We start from the raw sequence: 25,767 nt of genomic DNA, 5'->3' as shown, positions 1-25,767 counted from the left end.
TCTTCAACAGAGCACCCACATGTGGAGAGTTTTAATGACGACACATCTACATGACAACCATGTACAACTCATCACCACACACATTTTCATGAAGTCATTTGGTCCAGCACACACATACACCAGTTATTTTACACATTTTACTCAACCCAGCATTAACATTACATGTACATTCACACACACACACACACACACACACACACACACACACACACACACACACACACACACACACACACACACACACACACACACACAAACACACACACACACACACACACACACACACACACACACACACATGGTTGCATCCATAGCACTGGGTTATTCAACATTCTGCATCCACCATCACAAACCAGAATCATATGATGTGAAAAAAGTTCTACCACTTGGACATTAAAGTTTGCAATTGGTATTATTAAAATTTCTGATACTTAATCTAGAAACTTTAACTTATGGTGTTTTTATTGGTACAACTCCTGTAATATATGACCCTGGTGTTCACAACCCTCTAATTATACTGTTACTTGTACAGTGATTTAATAGCACCAGATATGGTTATATATAAATCCATTTAGTGTAATGTATATTTCTTTAACAAGTAAATATATTGTACAGCAGTTAGTCATGAAGTCCTGAGGTCAGCCATTTTAGTTCTTTTTCACATCTAAAGCTAAGCATTTATATATCTTTACGACAACTGTCTCACTAATAATGACATCTGTGAAGCACTGTACATAGATGGCACATACATTACATCACATTTATGGACAACATCGTATACACAACTTCTTTACCATTAAAAAAACGACTGAGTTTGGTTAATGTCATAGTATGTTTATGTAATATTTTTTGATAAGCAACTAATGATTGGGGATGGTCATTCACCTGACAAAATTGAATGGAAGACAAATACTTCTGTATTAGCAATTGCCCGGATCCTGCTCCTTCTCATTTACCTTTTTTCACTACCGTTTGTCCATCTGACATAAACAAATGGACACAACTGAAAGACATCAGTCACCTTTGCTCCTTGTAAAAAGATACAAGGTAGGAAACAGAAAACAAAACATAGTGACAACAATCAAAGTACTCTTCAGGAAAACTTTTTGTTTTAAGGCTCTCTGGATCTACATGCATCACATCCAAAGAGCTAAGTGCAACTCAAACAAACTCTAGTGAGTCCAGGAAGTGCCCCTAGCCAAACATTTTGTATATGAAATGTTTTATCGAACCTGAGATGTGTTAAAAAACGAATATCAGTGAGACAAGGGCTGGATGCTTCTGCATCTAAATCTCTATTGAACAGGCGATTTATTCCTTTAGTCTCACACCAGGACAGGAGTTTACCATACTACATTTGTTAGGACCATTTTTTATCTATTCTGTTTTGTATTCACATTAACTCAGGACATTAATACTGAAAACATGAAATAAACAGAACAGACACTTAAGAAATATCTGATTCGTGAGAGCAGACTGGACAGAATAGTTGTAATAATTGTACTTCACCTCAGCTTGAGAATTAAAAAAAAGTCATGTTTTTCCTCTGAACTAAATTTAGAAAAGTATCTCTCTTAGATGATAGATGATAAAAATGGAAGCCAAATGAAACCATTCAGCTCTCTCTGCAACTGGGATGATAAATGTTTTCCCTAATCACCAGAAAAAATTCAAATACACTTTTTTTCTTCTTTCGAACAAATAATTATAATAATTTGTTGCTAGATGAACGTGGCCTTGTAAATTACTCTGTGCATAATTTCTTCTGATATGTGGTCTAAGTTGAAAGTTACAAGCACTACAAAAAACCTATGCGGATTACCAAACAAACACACACTTGGCATGTGTGTGTTCTGCCTTGTCATTTTGTCACACAGTCCAGAGGGTTATTTAGCTTGAAATGCTTGATTTTTATTTTTTAAATTCTGCTGATAATGGCGTCCATGCCCCTTACTCAGACTGCAATGGACCTTGCAGCTACAGTACATGTACATGCAACAAGGCTCCTGGGGTAAGTCTCAGTAGAGAAATTGGTATCTGGTATATATATTGGAAATATATGATGGATTTCTAGGTTTTCTAGATTTTTACAGTTACTTAAGAATTTCCTCTTGCGTTAAACAACCGTATAGTAAATTTGTGCAGCACCTTAATGCAACCCACACTTTTGTTTTACTGTCAGGCGATCTCTATGGGCCATATGACAAGTGACGTAGACGTACCATGAGGTTGGGATGGATGGATTGATAGGTCAACAAAACACAGGAGTTACACACAGGAGATTGCAGTTCATGAAACCAATAGTCTACGTTTTTATTCATTTGTCCATCTTTTCTCAACCCTTACTTTATTACTGTACCCAGGACAACAAATGTCCTGGGCTTAAGGTTAAGCTTAAGCTTAAGGTAAGCTTAAGCTAACTGTTCACTTGTAGGTGTGGCTACAGGTGTTTCAAACCACACCCAGAATCAGTGAGGCAAAAGACTTGAAATTGTGGGGGCAGTAAAACGCTCTTCATACCAGAATTAAGAGAATGTCATCTTAAAGTCAGTTAAATTTAAATACATTTATAGTAAATCATCAGTAAAAGAAAATAAACGTCTATCCACTTATATGATTATTACAAGTTGAGAGGATCTCGATAAGCAGCTGGTGTCACAGTTGATCTATAAACCCATTGAAAAAAAAAAGAAAGATGACATAGTTAAAGGGTCAGTACGCGATATTGGAAAAAGCTTGTCTCTCTCTTTGTTGTTGTTGATGATTTTGGGAGACTATGGGAGACCGCCACGCTAACCACTAGGTCAAACCCCTGAGTCGTAGCTTTGTAAGCTAGCACGTCTCTCAAGGTGTCGGGGAGTGATGTTTACAAACTGCACAGTGTTGTGAGGTGCGGTTCAAGCCATTTTTTTGCTTTTAATTTAAAGAGCCAGGACTGAAAAACAATCCTGTATGTCGGTGCACACACATAACCGACAGCTAGCGGATTGTAAGGGAAATATTTGCAGATTTTTATAAAACGTGTATTGGTTTAACATTGCTTAGTGCCAGTTTAAAAGAGCACCAGTCAAACCTCAAAGAAATGAAAGCGATGTAGAAAATGTGATTGAAATATGGACTTTATGTTTTTGTTTTTATCTAATGGAAAACCTAATCCTAATGCAATGTGTTTCAGAGGGGATTTGTACTGTAATTACCAAAAAAAAACTATACTTCTATGCAGACTGCAGGGGATGAATATGTTCCTACAATGGCCACAGCTGTATATCAGTTTAAATCAATTTAATGTGTGTGTAATTTGTAGGCATCAAATAGTGTATTCAAATCATTAGTTTACAAATACATGACATAACATGGGTGCCTCTTAACATTAACAGTGTTACTCGAAGGTGAACAGTGATTTAACACATACAGTACACATACTCACAAGAGCAACAATGACAACAACGATGCTTTGGATTAGTGAAAAAGGAAAAGGAAAAAGAAAATCACAATCTTGGGTCTCAGTGACAGAGAGATCATGGACATACACTCACAAAAATACAAAATACACACAGACATACTGAACCATATACTATATATCTACAGTGGTAATCTTTTCTGATTTTATTTAGTTTTATTTAATTGTTGTAATTTTATATAATCAATTCCATTTATCTACACACAGTTATATATATATTTTATTTTATTGTTTTTTAAACATTTTTCTCAAACTATCATTTAGTTAAAATCAAACTAAAATGATAATCTAAGAGGCATGTTGCTAACTTTACAAATCTCCACAAAGTGCAAGACTGTGATGAGGGAAAGTGCTTGAGTCCTGCCAGCCAATCACTCAACACTCTGTTCTGCCATCATAAAGACTATCACAACACAACAAATATTCACACATCTAACCATGCTGCAAGCACCAGTCAATAACTGTCACTTCATAAACAGGACCAGTGTGACAATAGCATGTTGACTGCATAATGCACATGTTGAGCAAAGCATGTTGAATTTAAATCCTAATTAAAGCTACAGACAGCAGTGTGGTGTGAAGACAGTAAGTTGATTTTGTGTCAGATAAACGTTTTTTTCTCACTCACACTTCCACTGGCTGGACAAGAGATGGCAGACTTAAATTTGTTACCTGGCAAGAAATGTGCCACTGGAAAAAGGAGACCTTCACAGTAATTGTCCAAAATGCATTAATGCTTCCATTTCACAAAAAGTACAGTATTCTATTCCAAAGACTAAAACAGACCCTCAGGTGTTACTGCTTGCAAATGTTCTAATTAAAAAAGTAACCATCCATGTTTCTTATTTATCCGATAATTGCAGGGTTTTTTTTTCTGAGTAACTCTTTTGACTGCACAACAATCAGATGGCTGTAACGCCATTTACCTAAGTTAAGATTTGTTGCTTTGTGGGTTTCTTTGGACATCTCATAAGCCACCAGTGCATTGGTTTTTACTTTTTGGATGCAAATCTTGCCAAGAAACATTATCCAAACCCCTGTCCACTGGCCAAGATAGTACTTGTAGTCTAGCAACACAGACATTCTGAACATTTGATCAAGGAGACTGTGGACACGTTCTGACCTGCAAAGCCAAAGTACGGATAGCTTGCATAGTATTATAATACATAAGTAATGAAACAGGCAAATATGACAATTTTATCTTGCAATAAAAGTGTTAGTACAAAAGTAGATTTCAGATTTGATGACATTTTGTGTCAAAGACTCTAAAAACATATTATTTCAACCAGCTTACCATGAGCGATGATGAAGCTGAAAAAACGTTTTATTTATAAATAAAACCATGCCACATATAGCACAAATATTTACCATTTTAGAGCAATTCCCAAAATTGGGTTTTCAGGGGGATCTGACACAATTTTTTTGTATCTGCTCTGGGCTCTTTTGAAGGAGGAAACAGTGAATTGGTGGCACACTGCTGGGTGTGGCTTTACATCCCCTGACAGTCTTTGTCTAGCGAGCACGGTATGCAGCTACACTACAAATTTGGGTCACAATAGCTGTACATTTACATCCTCAGGCTCAATGTGACACACACAAATGGCAGTTCCAATTAATAAATGCACACAAACAAAAAGCCACCTGGAGCAGGAATCATTTTCACATTGAACAAGAGCACATCACAATCCAGATTCTTTTTGCATGCAGTGTGTGAACACACCATAGTCCTGGTTTACTAAGCTTCTGTATCAGGGTCACGTGTTTTTGCAGGATGTAAATATCAAGCTACGCATAGTCACACAGGAGATTCAGGCTCATACCAATAATTTCACTCTTGACATCATTAAATGGTGAATTCCTCCCGGTTTCATTGCTCCTGCCTTCATCTGCTTTTGAAATTGATCCTGCTGACAAATCCTTACTAAATCTTTGTGGTGGAAAGTTGCAGCTGAGGCATGTGAACTGTCCGATGGCTCATGTTTCTCTGTTCTGTAAGTGTGCAGCTGTGTGTTAATGAATACTTGCAGTACCACAAAAAAATAACTAGGAAGAGAGACATAGGCACTACACTGCTTCAGTATTATCACATAGACACGGACGGCAGAGTCTGTTATGAAGGGTGTAAATAGGTGTGGGGATTGTGTTATGTGTGTGTTTGTGGGTGTTTGCTGTGCGCTCCTGTTGTTCTCCTCCTCCTCCTTTTCATCCTCCTCACTGTGTGGGGGAGCAGTCGTCTAGATCCAGCAGCTCTCTGACCAGTCTCTCTCCAAACTGTGCTCGGCTGTAGCGTTTGACCGGGTAGGCGTCAGACATTTTGTAGAGGATGTATGCATTGTTGATGGCGATGCTGATGCTCAACCAGAACACCTGCTGCCAGGTCTTGTTGGGCTTATGGAAGATAAAGTACCTGTGGGACAAAAGTAGCTACTTACGCCACAGTTTCTACTCAAAGATTTTCTATGAAATTAATGTAAATTAAGTAAATGAAGTAAACATTACACCCTAATCATTTTGGGCTGAAAATACTTATTGATCAATAAGCTGAAGGTAATATCTTGAAATGTCTTATTTTGTCTGACCAGAAACAGAGAATATACCTCAAATTAATGATGACTAATGCTAAATTAAAAAAATATAAAGGATATTTCTCCATAGTTCGGAGGGTCTGACCATCAGTCACCAAAAGCCAATGGTGAGACCAGACCAAGTAAGTTTATTTTCGATTATTTATTTTTTTATTTTTTGTGTTTTTTCCCATATTGTTCATGAATTAAATGTTTAATTTGAGAGAGAATGTGCATTTTTTTTATTTCAAAAACTAACACAGTCTAACGTTAAGGGCAGAGTCGTCCATGTTCTGCTTAAAATAGACTGGATGGACTCATCCAGACTTGTGTAGTCATGAAACCACTGCAAGAAATCAGGTCAGTGACAAGGTAGTTGTAACATCTCAAATCAACTGCTGTTCTGTAAAAACAATTACATACTTGCTGTACTTGTCGTCAAATTTGCAGATGTAGCTGAGGTGCGCCGCAAAGGCCTCGACAGCCAAAGGACATGGGATTTCCCCACTTTTCCTCTTAATGATCAAACCTGCCACAAACACACAAACCACAAACTCACAGTGAGAGACAGTACGGTAGAGAGCTCTCACTGAGGGGACTAATTTTCTCCAGACCCTCTGGTCACCTAGTCAACAACCAGACAAGGAAGAGAGGTGTGCCCCTGCAGGGGCAGCAGACAGCTGTCACAGCAGGAAACATAACAACAAATAACAAATAACATCAAATGATGGCCCAGCTCCACTGACGTACCGGCAAACCCTGACCCTGAATCAGACTGTACAATACCACTTTTCCATGGTACCACTTATTGTTAAATTATTTTTTTTTTACAAAAACTAGTTAAAATAGTGAATGGTTGTTTATCTCTGTATTTTGGCCCTGCAACATGTTGGCGATCTGTCCAAGGTGAACCACACCTCTCACCCAATGTCAGCTTGGATTGCCCCCCCATAATGGATGGTTGGATGGATAGTTAAAATAGTTGTGAACAAAGTCCAGACTTGTGTTATTTTGTAAAAACTTAATGATTTGTTTGTGTCTGACCTGGCAATATCGAGTCACAATAAGATATTTTGTACTTGAGTCTGAAATATAAATCCACTCCTTCTTTGTATGCTACCAGGGCTTGAAATGGAAAAAAAAAAGTGCTGGTACTCCCTTTATTCACATGTGGCGTGTATATCAGCTGGTATTAGCAAATTATTGAGTATTGCAATATTAATTTATACAGAGAATAAAAGATACCAGGAGATATAGTGATGTACACAACATACATTTATTTAAATGTATAACCTGTCCCTTAAATTGTCAAAAGCGACTGGACCTTGGTTACACATTTATTTAGATCATTACCAAATCTTTCCAATAATGTTCAAACTCAGTCCATATGAACAGTCCATATGTGATTCCAAACAGGATTGTGAGAGACTATGGTGGGTGGACATCAGACCCGGGGGCATGCTTTGTACATTTCAAAGATAAATCCATCAATCTGGTGAACTTTGAAATAAATCTGAAAAAAAATCTGATCTGATACATTACAGTAAACATACCAAATAAATGTCTATTTACGTATCTACTAAGCTTGAACGACATTCCGGCATCATATTTTTATGATAATTGACTATTATTTTATAATTAACAGTGTGCAGTTCAATTTGTTTTTTGCTTGTTTTGAATGGTGCTGAACATAAAACATTCTGCCAAAAGTTCTGTGAGAAATAAAACAGCATTATTCCATAACTCAGATTTAGATGCCTTGGTTAAGCAAAGTGCATCCTGAACAATGCATTATTCATATTTTATTTCACGAGTGGGGAAAAGATTGTATCAGATTAGTATCGGATCGGTATCAGCAGATACTCAAGGTTGCAGGATCGATATCGGATCGGACACAAAAAAGTGGTATCGTCCCCTCCCTAGTATGAATGTGTTTGAATGGGTGAATGTGACTTGTGAGAAGTCCGATATAAATAAAGTCCATGTACCATAATTCAATTAGACAAAATATACCTTGACAGTTTTAAGAAAAATATAATTCTACATCATTGTGGAGAAAATCATTTTTACCTTGTTTTGTTGGGGAGTACGCGTTGGTGAGGAACCGGAAGTGTCCCTTGTTGTACCAGCTGATCAGTGACATGCTGCCTTTCATCATTACTTGTGATTGGCCACGCTTCGCTGATGTGGAGCTGCAGACCAACATGCTCTGCGGTAAACCTGTACAGTCACTCTTCCTGGTGCTCAGCAGACCACAACAGAAGATATCTGGAGAAATACAAAGATGTGTTAACATTTGTACAAATACTTCTGGCACTGTATGGGAAGCAATTTATCGAAGATATAATATGAAGTGGTACCATTTAAAGAAAAGACACCATCAGTGGATTGATCGATTATTGGATTGACAGAAAAATGATGCATCGTTGGTCACACAAAACAATACTTCTGACCCTGTCAACTTGGGCTCTGGTAAATAGCAGATTATATGTTACTATTTTCTGATCTTTTTTAAGCCAAAGTATTAACACATTATTTGACAAAATAACAGATAAATAACCCCCCTCCCCCAAAATGACATAAATGATACAGTTTTTATCTAGTAAAAAAGTATCTCAAAGGTTGAGTGATTAAATAAATGGCAAAAACAAAAATTAGAAGCAAATATTTTGATACGGTTTGATTGTCTAACTAATTCTTGAAGGAAAAATGCACGGATGTGTGAGTATTTGTTTTTTTTTGTCTTTATTTCATGTGATTAATAATAATAATAAACTCTGGCTGCAGTGCTAGTTTCATTCTTCCCTGCAGTAACTTCTGTGTAATTTCTGTGCTTTTCATGCATTCTGCTTCTGCTGTGATGAAGAAAAACCCACAGAACAAACGACTGTTTATCCATCTTCTTCTCATTTTCATATCTTTGTATTTAGTTTTTTCTGTCTCTCCAGCCATTTCATTTCTTTTTTCTCCTTCACACAGACGAGCAGAAGCCAAACATTCATGTGGCTGACTGCTGCTGAGTTTCTTAATTCTTTCAATTTGAAGAATGATTTGTATATGTGTTGTGTGTGTGTGTGTGTGTGTGTGTGTGTTTCTGTGTGTCTCCACAGTAAGTGCTGCAGAGTAGGGCAAGGTAATTAAGTCTGCTAATTAATCCAGGATGATAAATTTCAAAGAAAAAAGTCACAAGCTCTAGACTGAGTTTTTCAGTTGAAAGCCTCTAGGTAGCTTCACTTAATTAGGACGACAAATTGACTACATCTCTGGACTTGTATTTCTTCAGTTGTTGCACTTCATGCCTGCCCATTTGAGTTTAAAATTGCTATGTTGTCACTGGTAAGTCAATTAGCACTTGTGATAAGGGGAATGTGAAAATAACCCAATTTCTAAGTTGAAATGTTCATATCGTCAAGTGAACCTTATCTGTCTCTAATATTTGTTCTCTGCCTTCACTGATTGCCTCATATCCAGCCTGTTCTGACATGACGACATTGTCCCACATCTGTTATTATCATGACAGAAACTTACTCACAAGTTCACTGAAGAGAATTCTCTGTATCTACTTGGATCTACTTGGATTATGCTTTTATAATAAAATATGTCTTTGGTTTAATGAGCATGGAAACGCAGGGTGGAATCAAAGATGGATTATCAGCATGAAAGATTACAATTTCCACAGAAACAATTTCCTGCATATCTTTCGCGACACCGTCTGTTAAGATATGGTAAAATGCCGCTGTTACTTTTTAAAGTAGCGTAATAATTACCTAAATGTCGATGCAGAGAACTGCAGTGAAAATATAATGATCAGGAGATGTTGAAGGAAGTTATGAAGTGATATTTTCACGTGAACCAGGCATATAACCGCGGTAGAAAGATCGTAGTCATGGCTACTGGAGGAGCGGAAGAACTGGAGAAGCCACCTGCATCATTTAAGTCTTGTGTATAGGAGCATTGTGGCTTTTCTGTAAAGTACACAGATGATGGTTGTGATCCACATGGTAGCAAAGCATTGACTGTAAATGGAGTGGTGTGTGTGTGTGCGAGAGAGAGAGAGAGAGAGAGAGAGAGAGGGAGAGCAGGGAGCGTGTGTCATGACTCGCATATTTTATTTTAAGATGTTATTTAAGCACCGGACTTGAAGGTTGTTTTCATTTAAGACCAAGGGGCAAAAGTGCTCTGCTTTAGTTTTCTGGAAAGCAACGTTATATTATCTCTTTTTTTTATGTTGATCCGAAAAATGATCCGATCCATCACTCAAAAGCCGCGGATTGAACCGAACCATGAGTTATGTGATTCGTTGCACCCCGAGCGAAAGTGCACTTCGTCGTCGGTCCATCTATTGTAGCTTCTCTTCTGCATGTCCATGATGAAGCACGGTGAAAAACAAAACAGTAGTGAGCTTGCAGCTGCACACCAAGTACTCAACCAATCACAATTCTTCAGCAGTGCAGCCCCGCCCCCATTTTTTGAGGGTAAATAAAGTACCCAGGAACTAAATTTAGACCCGGGTTCCTGCCATCGAAATGCACAGAGTTCATCCTTTAGTTCAGGCAAAGTGCCTACTTAAGCTGGGTATTTTTTTTCTAAATGTCAGGCTCTTTTTCTTTAAGTTGTTTAAGCTCCATTTAGAAACTTCTAGGTTCCTAGATGAGGTTATTACAAGACAGACAAACACAATTACTGTTATACGTAAAGGGTTTAAGGGCTTTTCATTCTTTCATACGCGGTTACACATGTCCACTTGGGGTGTAAAGACCGATGAAGACAAGAAAATTAATCATTTTATCTGTCTACTGTCTGTCTGTGCTGTGAAGTCTCATTTGAAGGTGAATTGCAGACTACCTCCCTCTCTGTGCTGTTTGGTCTGGGTACGCTATCATCACAACATAATTAGAAATAGATAAACCAATAAAAATTCCAAAGACTGAGGGAGATGATGATGATGATACAAGAGAGAAAATACAATCTGTACAACAAAGTGAAAAATGAGGGAAGGGACAAGGTGTTACATATACAGTAGGCATCATCATGGAGAGACACCAACATATCTGTTTGTGTACCTTGTTTGCTGAATTCAATGAAAAGGCTGAAGCTTGTGATGGACGGCCCGGTGAAGATGACGGTGTTCTTGCCAGAGATATTCTGGCAGAGCTGCTTGGCCACAAGGCTATGGAGCTGAGGCTTGTTCTTCAAGGTGGCCAGGCCATCTGCACCCTGGCCGTCCTTCAGATGGACTGAGATCTGCAGAGAGGGAGGGGGACAGGAGATGTAGGTAAAACAGATGTGGAAATAGGAAACTTTAGCTCAATTTTACCTTCAGTATTCGTTGTTGTCCTCGAAGTTAGAAAATCCTGCAGCTGCTGAATGAGTCTGGACCCTCTGGAGGTTTTGTGTGATGGAACAAATAGCATTTTGGCTGATTTTCAGGAAGAGGCAAAAAAAAAGAGTTTGTCCAGGAAGAAAAGACTGACCAAAGGCCAAAATAAACTAATTATTTGCTCATGAAAATTACATTTTGGTGGAAAATGTCCTTTTCATGTGCCCGTTGTGACTCCATGGGCCAGGATACTTTGCACTTGCCAACTTTGTGTTTTACAGATATCAGGAAACTCCCTGTTGAGTTAGCCATAGTGGTCTTTACAGGAGGGCTATTTTCTGTGTTCACGTTTGTCTTTAATGGCCACTTTTGTGGTAATACATCAGGCTGAAATATTTCCTTGAAGGCATGAAATGCTTAAAAATGTAAAGTGAACTAATAATTGTACGATCCTCTGGAGAACACAAATGTGCTCAGTAAATTTCATGGTCATCTGCCAAGTAAATGTTGCTGCAACTCATGACCATCTGACCAGTAGTTGTTGAGATACAGTATGTTGCTGTGGCTCCTGGTGGACTGAAATTTGGTTCTTAGCTCAACACACTGGTACATGATGCACTTGATGCACATGAGACAAGTTTTAAGGAAACACGAATGAGAGCTTGGCCCCCAAAGACAGCCAGAATTAAATATACATAAACATAAACAGAAATTTACCCACAAACAGCCCAGTGTCCCTCTTGTAATTTCTGCTGTTGTTCATGAACTGAACAGCATTAGTCTAATTAGCCAATATTTAAGTCAGGCCTGTGGCTATTATACTCTAGTCAGTGTGTGTGTGTGTGTGTGTGTGTGTGTGTGTGTGTGTGTGTGTATGTGTGTGTTTGCATATCAGTACGTCGAGCACTGGCTAATGGAACCCATTAACTTGTTAAATCCTCCCTCCCTCATCAACACAATTCATTTAGAGAGAAGATCAGAGTGCAGACACACACACCAGTGTACAGTGGACTGGTAAAGACTGAATCACTACCAAATGGCCACAGCCAGTGTGAATGCTAATGCTAATTCATTACACTGAATGGATGTGATGATGGAAAACGGCTTTAAGTGACAGCGTCTGTGATGCTTCTTGTGCGCACCTCCGCATTTTATACAGGAGTTTTGGGATAAAAAAAATCTGTTTGGGAGATGTGGTCTCTAAAATATTACCTCTGCCAAGGAGGTTATCGTTTCACCCCTGCCGTTTGTTCGTTTGTCAGCAGGAATACCGAAAAATGACAACAGGTTTCAATGCAACATGGTGGAAGGATGGGATATGGGCCCAGGAAGGTCTCAATTCAATTTTGGTGTGGATCCTGACAAAGGGCTGGATCCAGGATTTCTTTTTCATTTACTTTAACATTGTGAGATTGTGTTTTTTTGGCATTTTCACAAATTTCCAAGGGAATAACATACAAACACACGCGCGCACGCACGCACACACACGAACACAGTGTTGTGTAGTGCTACCTGACAAATAAATCCTGTGGAGGTGCACTGGCGAACCCAGAGGCTAAACTTCCTCTTCTTTCTCTTCCTCAGCTCTCTTTCTGTACAGGTGGTGATGAACACTGGATCCTCGTCTATCAAGGGCTCATGAAGAACCTGGAAACACACGTACAATGTTACTGCACACGTGACTTTGTCTTTGTGGATATTTATATAAAAAGATGTGTTATTGGAAAAAATACCCAGAATTCACAAGAGAGAGAAGAAAAGTATTTTGTGTGTCTTGTAGAATTGATGCTTTGTATGATGTAACATTACAGATATGGGTTAGAGAGAAGGCAGCCAATCAAACATCCAGTCACTCATATGTTGGAGTGTGAAACTGTAGCGAGAAAAAATTGGACACTGCTTTGTAGCTCTGTCTGTAAAGCTTTCACCTTTGTCAGTTTCCACTTTTCAATTGTTTCAGTTGTTACTTTGCTTTTTTCCTTGTTGTTTGAAATAAGATGTTTTGCTGTTCAAAATGTCTTTCTGTATGTCTTTATGCGTCAATCAATTGTAACAATCCTAAGGAAACTAATTATATATAGTAGGGATGGCCCGGTCGGATATTCCATATCAGTATCGGGGCAATATTGGCCAAAATGACTGGATCGGATATTGGAATAAATGAGAAGTAAAATCTGATCCGATAGAGTACAGTAAACATACTAAATATATGCCTATTTACATCTACTAAGCCTTGAATGACATTCTGGCTTCATATTTTTATGTTAATTTATTATAATAATATATCAGATATAATAATCAACACTTTCCAGTTCAATTCGGTTTTTGCATGTTTGAACGGGGCTGACCATAAAACATTCTTCCAAAAGTTCTGTGAGAAATAAAGCAGCAGTTTTCCATAACTCAGTCATGTTGCTGGCTATGCATGTCTTCCTTTAGGGGAGTTGATTATTGGTTTCACAGTTGAGTATGAGGTTTTAGATGGCTAGGTTAAGCAAAGTGCATCCTGAACAATGCATTTTAATATTTTATTTTACGAGTGGGGAAAAGATTGTGTCAGTTTAGTATTGGCTTGGTATCTATCGGCAGATACTGAAGGTTGCAGGATCGGTATCGGATCAAACACGAAAATGTGGTATCGTCCCATCCCTATTTTATATTTATATATATGTGTGTGTGTGTGGGTATATGTATGTATAGAGAGAGAGAAAGGGGAGAGAGAGAGAGAGAAAGAGAGAGAGAGAGAGCACTTTTTAAAATACAGGGTGAAATACAGGACATTGAGAGATTATCCAAGTTTAAACAAGTCTATTAAGATTGTTTTTTAGGAGCTGCTAAAAAGATTGGAGGAGAGTTGTCAGTATAAATTAAACCCACACACACACACACACACACACACACACACACACACACACACACACACACACACACACACACACACACACACACACACACACACACACACACACACACACACACACACACACACACACACACACACACACACATTGGGATACACGACACATTAACATAGCTGAGAGCGCTATGGATAAGATAAGATAGGATATTCCTTTATTCGTCCTACAATGGGGAATTTGGGATATCACAGCAGCAAAGGGGATAACAGAAGGGCAGGCAACATTAACTGTATTCCCAAATGCATCACAGCACTGACATAATCTTTCATAAGGAGTCGATGTTGTGGCACCGTCCAAAGACCAAGTGAAATCTAATCGACTACTTCCCAGAAATTCATTAAATTTCTTAAGAGCTCGTCAGTGGCTCAAGGGTACTATGGAAGAACATGCAGTAGAATGAGAAGTGGAGGCTACGCTGTATCTGCCAAATAGTCTGCTAGTTTGTGACTACCATTTTCATGAGTCACTATTTTTCAAGACTCACAGCTTATGATATATTTTCATTAAGTTCACTGCCACGACACCGACTGCTATTATTATTAGGGCCTGAGCGCCGACAGCCTGGAGGCTGGCGAAGGCCCTATTGGAATCGCTCCGATTATTAAAGCCAGAGCGCCGACCAGCAGGAGGCTGGCGAAGGCCCTCTTGTATTTGTAAGGATTATTATTGAAAAAAACAACAGATTTTTCTACACAGCCCTGGCTCTGTGAATTGAAAACAAAAAGAATGGTACAGGAAGCACCACAACACTGTGTGTGCAGTTTATATATATCACTCCTTGACACGTTAAGAGATGTGAAAGCGACAGATGCTATGACTAAGGGGTTTTGGCCTCATGGTTAGCTCGTCGTTCTCCCATGCCTGAGTCTGCTTGTTTCACCCGCGATCAGTGCGTCAGAAAAACAACAACAATCAGTCTTTCTCCAAAATTGCTCACTGCCCCTTTAATGTCAATTGTGCTGTTTAATCCTGTTGATCCTCAAGTTCTAGTATAAGTTAAATGCAAAGTATAATGTCCAAAACATTAACACCCATGATGCTGCTGCTACTACAGTCAGTGACTGTATAGTACAAACCTGTGTCTGTGAAGGTCTGAATGTGCAGTTAAATGACTGCTGCAGTGAATCCAGGAAAGGCTGTATCTTGTACAGGCCCTGGTTGCTTCCTTGTGACGGCCGAAAAGCCACAATGTGGAAGTACTTGAGGATCTTCTCAAAACGTGCCTGGCTCATCTTCAAGGCGATGCTGCGGTTGCTGAAAAAGCCTGAGCTCCAGATGCTGAGCACCGACTCGCAGCGGTGCACACTGGTGGAGGTGACAAAGCCCAGAAAGGCCTTCATCTCCTGGGCGGTGACGGGATGCCAGCCTTCGTCTGAGCCAAAGCGCTCCTGGAACTTCTTGGCGTACATGTTAGTCTGGGTGACCATGTTTTGGATGCAATTGTCCGGGACAAAGAGCTGGAAAAAGTCCAAGGCTGTGGCATTGGCTGGCATCTTCTGAGCAGGACCTGGATCAGGACAGGAAGGACAAAAATCAAGTGTGAAAATTTATGACAGAAAACATGGCCAGATTGACAGACAGAGAGTCCCATGTGGACTACCTCATAGACACAACTGTCACTTAATGCCAATTTTTTAACCAATATTTTAGTTTGGTTGACTTAATGAATGTTGCTCTTTTGACACTGTAGGACATAAAACATTATTATTTCATAAAACGAGAAGAAACAACACCTCAGAAAACATCTATTGATTGCTGTAGATTTAAATTATATTAAATTATCAAGAAAACGCACCACATTCTCATCTCTTATTACATTCACATATCATTAAGCTTTTTTATGACTCAGCCGCGACAGCTTTTGGTGTGACTGTCATGAGCCCAGGGCAGCAGTTAGGAAGTTTACACAACATGACAGCTACCACATTGTGATGCTTGTCAAACCGCAATGTTTCCACACTTGCCGAAGGTTTCGGTTTCTCATTGCTTTAGTGTTACGACAGGTAATGAATCAAAATCATGTTCTGATGTAGTCGAGTCAGCATTGAATGAAAGGCGTCTGAAGTCAGTAAAGCATCCACCGATGAAAGATGGCGTTGTTTAAACAGAAACATTTTAAAGTATGAAATGGAACAAATCTGCTATCCTGTCTACTTCTCCTGTGATTCCAAATAGGAGCACCAAGGTGTACTTCTGCAAGTGCATGGGCTACAAAGATTGTGGAGTGAGACGATTATGAAAAAAAACATTACAACTTGAATACATATCCCCACATTGAGTCAGCTGGAACACCATTCAATTCAATTCAATTTGATTTGTATAGCGCCAAATCACAACATACATTGTCTCAAGGCACTTTACATACGTCAATATAACAACATTACAGGGAAAACCCAAGAAATCCCACAACAAGCAAGCACATGGCGACTGTGGATGAGAAAAAACTCCCTTTTAACAGGAAGAAATCTCTGGCAGAACCGGACTCAGTTGTGGGCAGCCATCTGTCTCGACCGTGTGTTGAGTGGTGGATAAATGAATAAGTTAAAGTTAAAGTTAAAAAGATTGGATAAATGGTGAAATACTGTAAATAAACAGTGGATGAATGAAATAACACTAGAATGACACTCAGAAGAAGAGTGCATATACCACCATCAACGTTGACTATTACTGCACACGGTTGTCTAGTACTTGTAGAAATATAAAAGAAATGAAAAAATTTGAAATGTTGAAGACAGTGAAAAAAAAACCTGGATCTTAATCCGCATCTACACGAAAATTGAATGGGTTCTTCCTAGGCTCAGAGCCCATCGCTCCATCAAATTTGGTTGAAATCATAAGTCATTTCTGCGTATGCCCGGGTGAAAACATAACCCCTTGGTTGGAGTTGATGCGATTGCTCTATTAAATCACACATTTTCGCAGATGTTGTTGAATCCATGAGAGAGAATTTGGATGTTTGAACAGAACAACTTCAGGCTCAATTTAACAGCAGAATCTTATTATCTCTGCATAACAGCGGAGGTTTTTTAGTCTCTCAGCGGAGCGGCTGCAACCAAAATAATGCTTCAGACTTTTAATGCTGAGATAGAGATAATATGTACAAGATAAAATTACATTCTACACTGTTAAGGCAACATGTGGAGGAGGACAAGAGGAAAAAGAGACAGAGTAGAGTACAAGCAACATCATCTGTGTAGGCCACACGGCTAATGCTTGCTGCCAACACAACAGAGGGAGCCGCGCACGGCTCAAAATCCATTCATTTGCATTCAGACTTAAAAGCTGAATGTAAAATCCAGTGTAACTTCCAATGAGTGAGCCACTCCTTTCCAGATGGAAAGACATTCAGATGGAAGGTCCACTGAAGAAAAAACTGACTCACCTCAACTTATCTCATCTCATGAGTAAGCCAAAAAATATGACCTGAGAAAGGTGGATAATGAAGAGTGGAATTGTTTCATCTATTCCTGAACAAATACAACCCTCCTCCAGAGTTTACATCCTTTCCATTTCAGTCCAGCCTATATCACTCTGATTAAACTGAATCCAACATTTACATCATTCTACAATCACACTGCTAATATCAGATGATTTTTGTCTGCGAGGGAAGCCAACAAACATCAATATCCCACATTACTCATTAGTGAACTACGCTGGGCCTACAGACAGAATAATCCCTGATGAATATCAGCTGTTGAATCATTTCTATTGTTCTCTACCAGGGAGAGAAACATCTCCCTGTTAGAGCTTTTATAACCATGGAGTTAGGGATGAGAGATAGCATTGGATAAGACCTTTGCTTAGACAAAACAGAAATCACATACACAGCACATGAGAGTGAGAGAGCAGTTACTGACTACTTTGTCAAAAAGGGTACTCTCAGACAAACCAATGAAAAAATATTAATAGGAATACTTTCTTATGTTGGGCAAACTCACGGTGTAAAACAAAAACTTTGACAACTAATTTTGTTTGTTTGCTTTGATGCTGACAATGTGTAAAATGTAGTCAAGGGACGTCAAATTTTATTTTCACCGGTACAGAACAGTAATTTAAGAGAGTTCATTTTCCATTTAATAGCATGACAAGGATAATTTTCTGGTGTACAGATGATAAAAAAATAGCAAAATAACTTTTCCTCGATAGAAATTTAAGAAGAGTCGTTATAACTTCGATAGAGCTAATTCCATCCATGTTTGGACAGACAACGCGAACAGTCAATGATAATGAGAAAAGCGCCGTGCTGAACCAATTATGTGGCTGAAATAGAGTTAAATCAACCTCTCCGGGAACCATCACCTTACCGTGGTGGAGGGGTTTGTGTGTCCCTATGAACCTGAGGGCTGTGTTGTCTGGAGCCTAGTGCTCCTGGTAGGGTTTCCCATGGCAGAGTGGTCTCAGGCGAGGGGCCAGACTAAGTATGGTTCAACAAAGACACCATGGACAACAGAGGAAGAGGAAAAGGGACCCAGCCCGGAGGAAGCCCGGGGCCCCCGTCTGGAGCTAGGCCCAGGCGGCGGGCTCGTCGGCGAGCGCCTAGTGGCCGGGTTTGCCACGGAGCCCGGCCAGGCACAGCCCGAAAAAGCTACGTGGCACCTACCTCCTCTCCATCCTGTGGGCCCACCACTCATAGGAAGAACCGCTGGTGTCGGGTGCGCTGCCACACGGGTGGCAGTGGAGGTCGGGGACCTCGACGAACCGGACCTGGGCTGCAGAAGCTGGCTCTGGGGACGTGGAACGTCACATCTCTGTGGGGGAAGGAGCCGGAGCTTGTGCGGGAGGTGGAGCGCTACCAGTTGGATCTGGTGGGGCTTACCTCTACGCACAGTTTCGGTTCTGGAACTGTACTCCTGGATAGGGGTTGGACTCTTTTTTTCTCTGGAGTTGCCCAGGGGGAGAGGCGACGGGCGGGTGTGGGGATACTCACAAACCCCCGGCTGAGCGCCGCTGTGTTGGAGTTTACCCCGGTGGACAAAAGGGTCGCCTCCCTACGCCTTCGGGAGTTGGGGGGGAAAACTCTGACTGTTGTTTGTGCACATGCACCAAACAGGAGTTCAGAGTATTCGGCCTTTTTGGAGACCCTGATGGAGTCCTGCAAAGGACCCCAATAGGGGACTCCGTTGTTCTGCTGGGAGACTTCAACGCCCACGTGGGCAATGATGGAGACACCTGGAGAGGCGTGATTGGGAAGAACGGCCTCCCTGATCGGAACCCAAGTGGTTGTTTGTTATTAGACGTCTGTGCTAGCCATGGCTTGTCTATAATGAACACCATGTTCGAACATAAGGATGCTCATAAGTGTACATGGTACCAGAGCACCCTAGGCCAAAGGTCGATGATCGATTTTGTGATCGTTTCATCTGATCTGAGGCCGCATGTTTTGGACACTCGGGTGAAGAGAGGGGCGGAGCTGTCAACTGATCATCATCTGGTGGTGAGTTGGATCCGGGGGTGGGGGAAGACTCTGGATAGACCTGGTAAGCCCAAACGTGTAGTGCGGGTGAACTGGGAACGTCTGGAGGAGGCCCCCATCCAGGAGATTTTCAACTCACACCTCCGGCGGAGCTTTTCTGGCATTCCTGTGGAGGTTGGGGGCATTGAACCCGAGTGGGAAATGTTCAAAGCTTCCATTGCTGAAGCTGCGGCGGTGAGCTGTGGTCTCAAGGTCTTAGGTGCCTCAAGGGGCGGTAACCCTCGAACTCCGTGGTGGACACCGGTGGTCAGGGAAGCTGTCCAACTGAAGAAGGAGTCCTTTAGGGATAAGTTATCCCAGAGGACTCCGGAAGCAGTTGCAAGGTACCGACGGGCCCGAAGGGCTGCAGCCTCTGCCATGTCAGAGGCAAAACAGCGGATGTGGGAGAAGTTCGGAGAAGTCATGGAGAAGGACTTTAGGTCGGCACCAAGATGCTTCGAGGAGGGTTCGGCCAATAGTCGAACCTCAGATTGAAGAGGAACAATGTGGATTCCGTCCTGGACATGGAACAACGGACCAGCTCTTTACCCTTGCAAGGATCCTGGAGGGGGCCTGGGAGTATGCCCATCCAGTCTACATGTGCTTTGTGTATTTGGAGAAGGCGTATGACCGGGTCCCCCGGGAGATACTGTGGGAGGTGCTGAGGGAGTATGGGGTGAGGGGGTCACTTCTTGGGGCCATCCAATCCCTGTATACTCAAAGCAATAGCTGTGTCCGGGTCCTCGGCAGTAAGTCGGATTCGTTCCCGGTGGGGGTTGGTCTCCGCCAGGGGTGCGCTTTGTCACCAATCCTGTTTGTGATATTCATGGACAGGATATCGAGGCGTAGTCGTGGTGGGGTGGGGTTGCAGCTCGGTGGCCTGGGGATCTCATCACTGCTTTTTGCAGATGATGTGGTCCTGATGGAACCATCGGTCTGTGATCTTCAGCACTCACTGGATCAGTTCGCAGCCGAGTGTGGAGCGGTTGGGATGAGAATCAGCACCTCAAAATCTGAGGCCATGGTTCTCAGCAGGAAACCGGTGGATTGTCTACTCCCGGTAGGGAATGAGCCCTTACCTCAAGTAAAGGAGTTTAAGTACCTCGGGGTCTTGTTTGCGAGTGAGGGGACAATGGAGCGTGAGATTGGCCGTAGAATTGGAGCAGCGGGGGTGGTATTGCACTCGCTTTGCCGCACCGTTGTGACAAAAAGGGAGGCAAAGCTCTCGATCTACCGGTCAATCTTTGTTCCTACCCTCACCTATGGTCATGAAGGATGGGTCGTGACCGAAAAAACGAGATCGCGAGTACAAGCGGCCGAAATGGGTTTCCTTAGAAAGGTGGCTGGGGTCACCTATGGTCATGAAGGATGGGTCGTGACCGAAAAAACGAGATCGCGAGTACAAGCGGCCGAAATGGGTTTCCTTAGAAAGGTGGCTGGGGTCTCCCTTAGAGATAGGGTGAGAAGCTCAGTCATCCGTGAGGAGCTCGGAGTAGAGCCGCTGCTCCTTTGCGTAGAAAGGAGCCAGTTGAGGTGGTTCGGGCATCTGGTAAGGATGCCCCCTGGGCGCCTCCCCTGGGAGGTGTTCCAGGCACGTCCAGCTGGGAAGAGACCTCGAGGTAGACCCAGGACTAGGTGGAGAGATTATATCTCCACACTGGCCTGGGAACGCCTCTGGATCCCCCAGTCAGACCTGGTTAATGTGGCCTGGGAAAGGGAAGTTTGGGGCCCCCTACTGAAGCTGCTGCCCCCGCGACCCGACCACGGATAAGCGGTTGAAGATGAGATGAGATGAGATGAGATGAGTTAGGTTGACGGACACAGCACAGAGCGGAGAAGCAGCCGGCTGCAGCTCTGTTTATGTTTGGGCTTCTGCAGCGTACACATCAGTCCGTCAGGAGTGAAAGTGAGAGAAAAGAGAAAATGACAATAGGAAATGTTTACTTGAGAGACAGCGTTAACGAAGAAGACGTCCCGACGGACACGAGGCTCAAAAGACGAGGACTTAGCGTCCGAGGAATATTTAAAGTCCAACAAGAAGCAGTGCATTATACAGCAGCAGTCACAGAAAATAAATAGTACTTAAACCAAAATTAACTTTGGTTTAAATATTATATCTTTACATCTCACAACGTTTAAGCTTGACAGAAAAAGTGATTTGACTTAAATCGTTTGAAAAAATTTTCTTTTGTTTGAAAATGTATGTGCAGCATTCTGGATCTGATATATGTCGTTTTGTAGTCATTAGAACACAATTCCACTAAAACTCAATGGGGGACTTTTGGGGGGCGGTGCTGGTACTGATATGAGTAATACATTTCAAATACTAATATTATCGGCTGATATATGCTTACAAAGTCAGAAATACTGGGTCAGTATAATCCTTGGTTTGGTCCTTTGCCACCCTCCTGTCATTCCAGGGGAATAATCAACATAATCTATGAACCATACCTTCATTTGTGAATCACACTTATGCATGCACAAAACCCAGCATGGTTTCAAAAACTCTGCACCTGCTTCAAAACCTAAGATGAGTTGCTGCTGTAACCGTAAACAAACCCCAAAAAACACTAACCGGTTGACTTTTTTATGAGGTTGATGTTTTTCTGATGGCAGCTGATGATTTATGTACGGTGTGCACAGGCTCCAAGTGGCAGAGCTGTCACACCAACACTGTGTCTGTTTCAGCACCGTCACAGCCGGACAGTAAGGCACATAGAGACAGAGAAATGGGAAGCGAGACACGCAGGTGAGAAAAGATAGATACAAGGAAATCCAGACACATGATAGAAATTCATGATGAATAATGAGGATATTTCAACCATTCAGCAGACTTAGTGGAAATCTCATCTAGCTTAAGCAGCTTTCCGTCCCTGTGCCATTAAAAATTGCTGGAGAAACATTTATGCAGATAAGCTGATGCTCAGGATGCAGTCAATCTTCACTGTTCAGGCCGATTAAATCAGAGTAGGGTCTTGGCTACTTGTGTAATCATGCTCCCTGGCACTCCCTGATACACGATGGCAGGACCACACCCACAATGGTTGTACTTGTGCAAACAGAAATTAACTGTATTTTAACAAACCAAATAGACCAAATAAAGCAGACAGAAACACCTTCCTCCCTTGCTCAGGTCAACAGAGCCAAACAGAACAGGACAGAGCAGGATTTGGCAGTGCAGTACATCCTGTAACACTTACAGACTAGAAAACCTCTTATATCGCAGATTATTTTGGACAAGTGAAACTGGCGCCATTCCATATCTGCGCCCTGTCTCACAAAGCAGGATTAATGAAGTTAGGATAACAGGAGAACAAATCCAAGCAAACCTGACAGAAGGCTCTGCACTATAAACTCATACCTCCTTGATGCATACTGGACTTGAAGAAGATAAATCTAGAATGTGGACAGAAGTGAAGCACAGATCTGTTGTGGGTTTTGTTGCGTATGCTGCTGAGTAGTCAATGCCACCAACATCAATTTGAGCCCCAGATTCAACAGTTGGTGCAATAGTTCAAAACGTGTATTTCATGAGACACTTTGATTTGACGCTTTGATTGCTCCAATGTGTGTTTTTGAGTGTATCAAGGTTTGGTCCATCTATTATAACCATATTGATGGTTTACCTCTGACAATGCAACATTGCAACATGTCACGGTGGATACGGAACAGCATCTCCACCAAGTATTTTTACTTCAGCTAACGAGGCAAACAAGATGGGAGCGTGAACAAATCCAAAAGAAGCCTGACAGAAGGCATTGCAGTGCCCTGTAAAACCAAACCCTATCAAAACTACAGTGAGTCCCTGATGTAGCCTTGCTGATGCATACTGGACTTGGTGGCAAATAAATGGACCAAAACTATTCTGATGCCAATGTGATACATATTGGCTATCAGGGCTGGGGTGGGTAATTGGGTATTGGGCCTGAAACTCACAGGCTGAAAAGTTGCCCCACTGAGGCCCTGTTGGCTACCACTGAGTTTGGTTTTCAGCAGCATGGGAATCCTTTCTAAACCATGATTTAAGTAGAGAGAGTGAGAGGCAGAGTATCAAATGCTAAGTGTTTAACTGACTAAAGCAATTGACAGTGCAGTGTCATGATTATCTCTCGCAGACACACACGCACGCGGCCCGCGCGCGCGCGCGCAGTTGTACCAGGGCAATACAGTAAGACATTACATTACGGAACTGCACTAGGCGTTTTCTCCCCGTCTCTATCCAGTCTCTTTCCACCATCTCAATTCTCTGACGTCGCACACATGGCCTTATAATCTTGTGCATCACGTCTCACCGTATGTCTCTTTGTACGGCGGCACCTTGACATCCTGCAGGGTCTCCGTCCAGCCGTCCGCCTCTGCCTGGCTGCGGGACAGGGAGCCCGGGGGACCGGCTCCGCTGCTGCCGCGGCTCCCTGCTCCCCCGCCGAGCCCGCTCCCCTCGTCGCCCCGTTTTTGGTGCTGGTGCAGCTCATCGCCCACGTCAGCTATGCAGCTGTCGGAGTCGGAGTCTCCGGAGGTGCTGTAGAAAGGATTGTCGCTGCTGTCATCCCCGGACTCGCCGAACACGTCGTCGGATATCTGCAGGCTCTCGTACCGGGATCGGGCCGCTTCCAGGAGAGACAGCGCCTTCCGCCCGCACTCCGCCATCTCTCTCTGTAGTGATGCTCTACACTCCCCCTTCCTCCCTCTTTCTCACCCTTGCACTGTGGCTTCGGCGGCGTGTAAGTGGTCACGATTTAGCAAGAACAGGGAGGTGTTAGCCTTCAGAGTGGCGGCTACACACTCCCTTATCTTGGGTATGATCTGTGATCCTCCGCGGCCCTCCAGGCTCGTATGCTGAGCCCGGCGGTCAGAAACGTGTGGATCCGGGGAGAGCTGTCCGCTTCAAGGGTACTGAAATATTTCCGCTCCCTTGCTCTGCCCACAGCGCTGCGCACTGGGCAAAATTGTCAGCAGTGATGGCACAGCGTCCGGGTTGGAATACAAGCGATTTTCGGTGGCTGCCACCGCATCACCTGACAACGCAGCCCTGCCCTGTCGTCCAATAAGAGGGCATTTTCTATTCCAAACCCAGAGCGGAGCGGCAGATCTTACAAATGATAAGTGGTGATAAGGTGATATTGGAATAAAATGTCTGACCCGGGAAATGTTAAAAGAATGTAACATTTTAAAACAAAATAATGTCAGTAGCTCCTCTGTGTGGCCTTGGATCCAATCACAAAATCTAGGCAGATAAGACCGCTCATGTCCTTGCTCAAATGTATTGTTAATTTTGTTATAATTACATTTGCAGGCTCATGCAGATTTCAGTCAACATGGGCTGAGTTGCAATCCATTCTAACTGAACTCAGTTGTAGGGTTAAAAAAAGAAAGAAGTGAGCAGAATAATAATCCTCACTTTTATATAACGTGATCAAATTCCAAAAACAATATAGCTGCTCAGTTGGTGTTACTTTTTGTCATTAACTTAAGGGAAAATAGGGGAAAAAACTAACAGTCAATGTAGCATGGTCAAAAGTTTGACAGGAGATAACACAGGAGGAGTGTTGCAGCATTGTACAAAAAAGTCAGGATCTGCACTTAAGAAATTGTGTGTGTGTGTGTGTGTGTGTGTGTGTGTTTGTGTATGTGTTTGTGTGTGTGTGTGTGTGTGTGTGTGTGTGTGTGTGTGAATCGTGACACAGTTGTAATGAAATACAAAAATATTAATGATGTATTAATTATGCATAATACATAATTCAAGAAACTGTTAAGAATAATTTTATCTTTTTCGACTCATTATGCAGATGCTAGAGTTCCAAGTAGTAAGTGAGGACTGTAAAACGTCTCTACTCGGCAGAAAAGCCAGTGAATCTATGAAACTCATTAAAATTACAGTATGAGAACATATATGACACAAACAGCATTGTGACCACTGATACCTGTGATACACTCTGTTCTTTGGAGAACATAAAGGCAGAGTTTAAAGATGTGTTCACAGGAGATAGGTGCTTGGAAGGGGAATATAAAATAGAAATTGACTAATTGACTAAATAAGAACTAATGGGCCTTGG

The 25,767-nt window shown here is 41.8% G+C and overlaps 1 protein-coding gene across 1 annotated transcript; it reads right to left on the bottom strand.

Annotated features, from left to right (window-relative positions):
• pgbd5 (piggyBac transposable element derived 5) lies at positions 1-24,686 on the bottom strand. Its single transcript, XM_035606812.2, has 7 exons — positions 24,007-24,686; positions 15,339-15,769; positions 12,857-12,991; positions 11,088-11,268; positions 8,095-8,292; positions 6,448-6,553; positions 1-5,867 (listed from the first exon to the last, which is right to left on the bottom strand). Exons 1-7 carry the CDS (start codon positions 24,359-24,361, stop codon positions 5,672-5,674), a joined length of 1,602 nt encoding a protein of 533 aa, XP_035462705.1. The 5' UTR covers positions 24,362-24,686; the 3' UTR covers positions 1-5,671.
• Positions 24,687-25,767: the final 1,081 nt, after the last annotated feature.

This window comes from Scophthalmus maximus, chromosome 10 (genome assembly GCF_022379125.1).
Source record: "Scophthalmus maximus strain ysfricsl-2021 chromosome 10, ASM2237912v1, whole genome shotgun sequence".
In the NCBI taxonomy this organism is placed as follows: Eukaryota; Metazoa; Chordata; class Actinopteri; order Pleuronectiformes; family Scophthalmidae; genus Scophthalmus; species Scophthalmus maximus.
This window is presented reverse-complemented; position numbering and strand designations above follow the sequence as displayed.

What these genes read in the sequence shown, in the direction of transcription:
- pgbd5 (XM_035606812.2), bottom strand. Translation starts at nt 24,361, where the DNA reads ATGGCGGAGTGCGGGCGGAAGGCGCTGTCTCTCCTGGAAGCGGCCCGA. An exon ending in CATTGAATTCAGCAAACAAG is followed by an intron (nt 8,293 to 11,087) that starts GTACACAAACAG and finishes GTATTTCTCCAG; the next exon opens with ATATCTTCTGTTGTGGTCTG. An exon ending in GTACTCCCCAACAAAACAAG is followed by an intron (nt 6,554 to 8,094) that starts GTAAAAATGATT and finishes TGTTTGTGGCAG; the next exon opens with GTTTGATCATTAAGAGGAAA.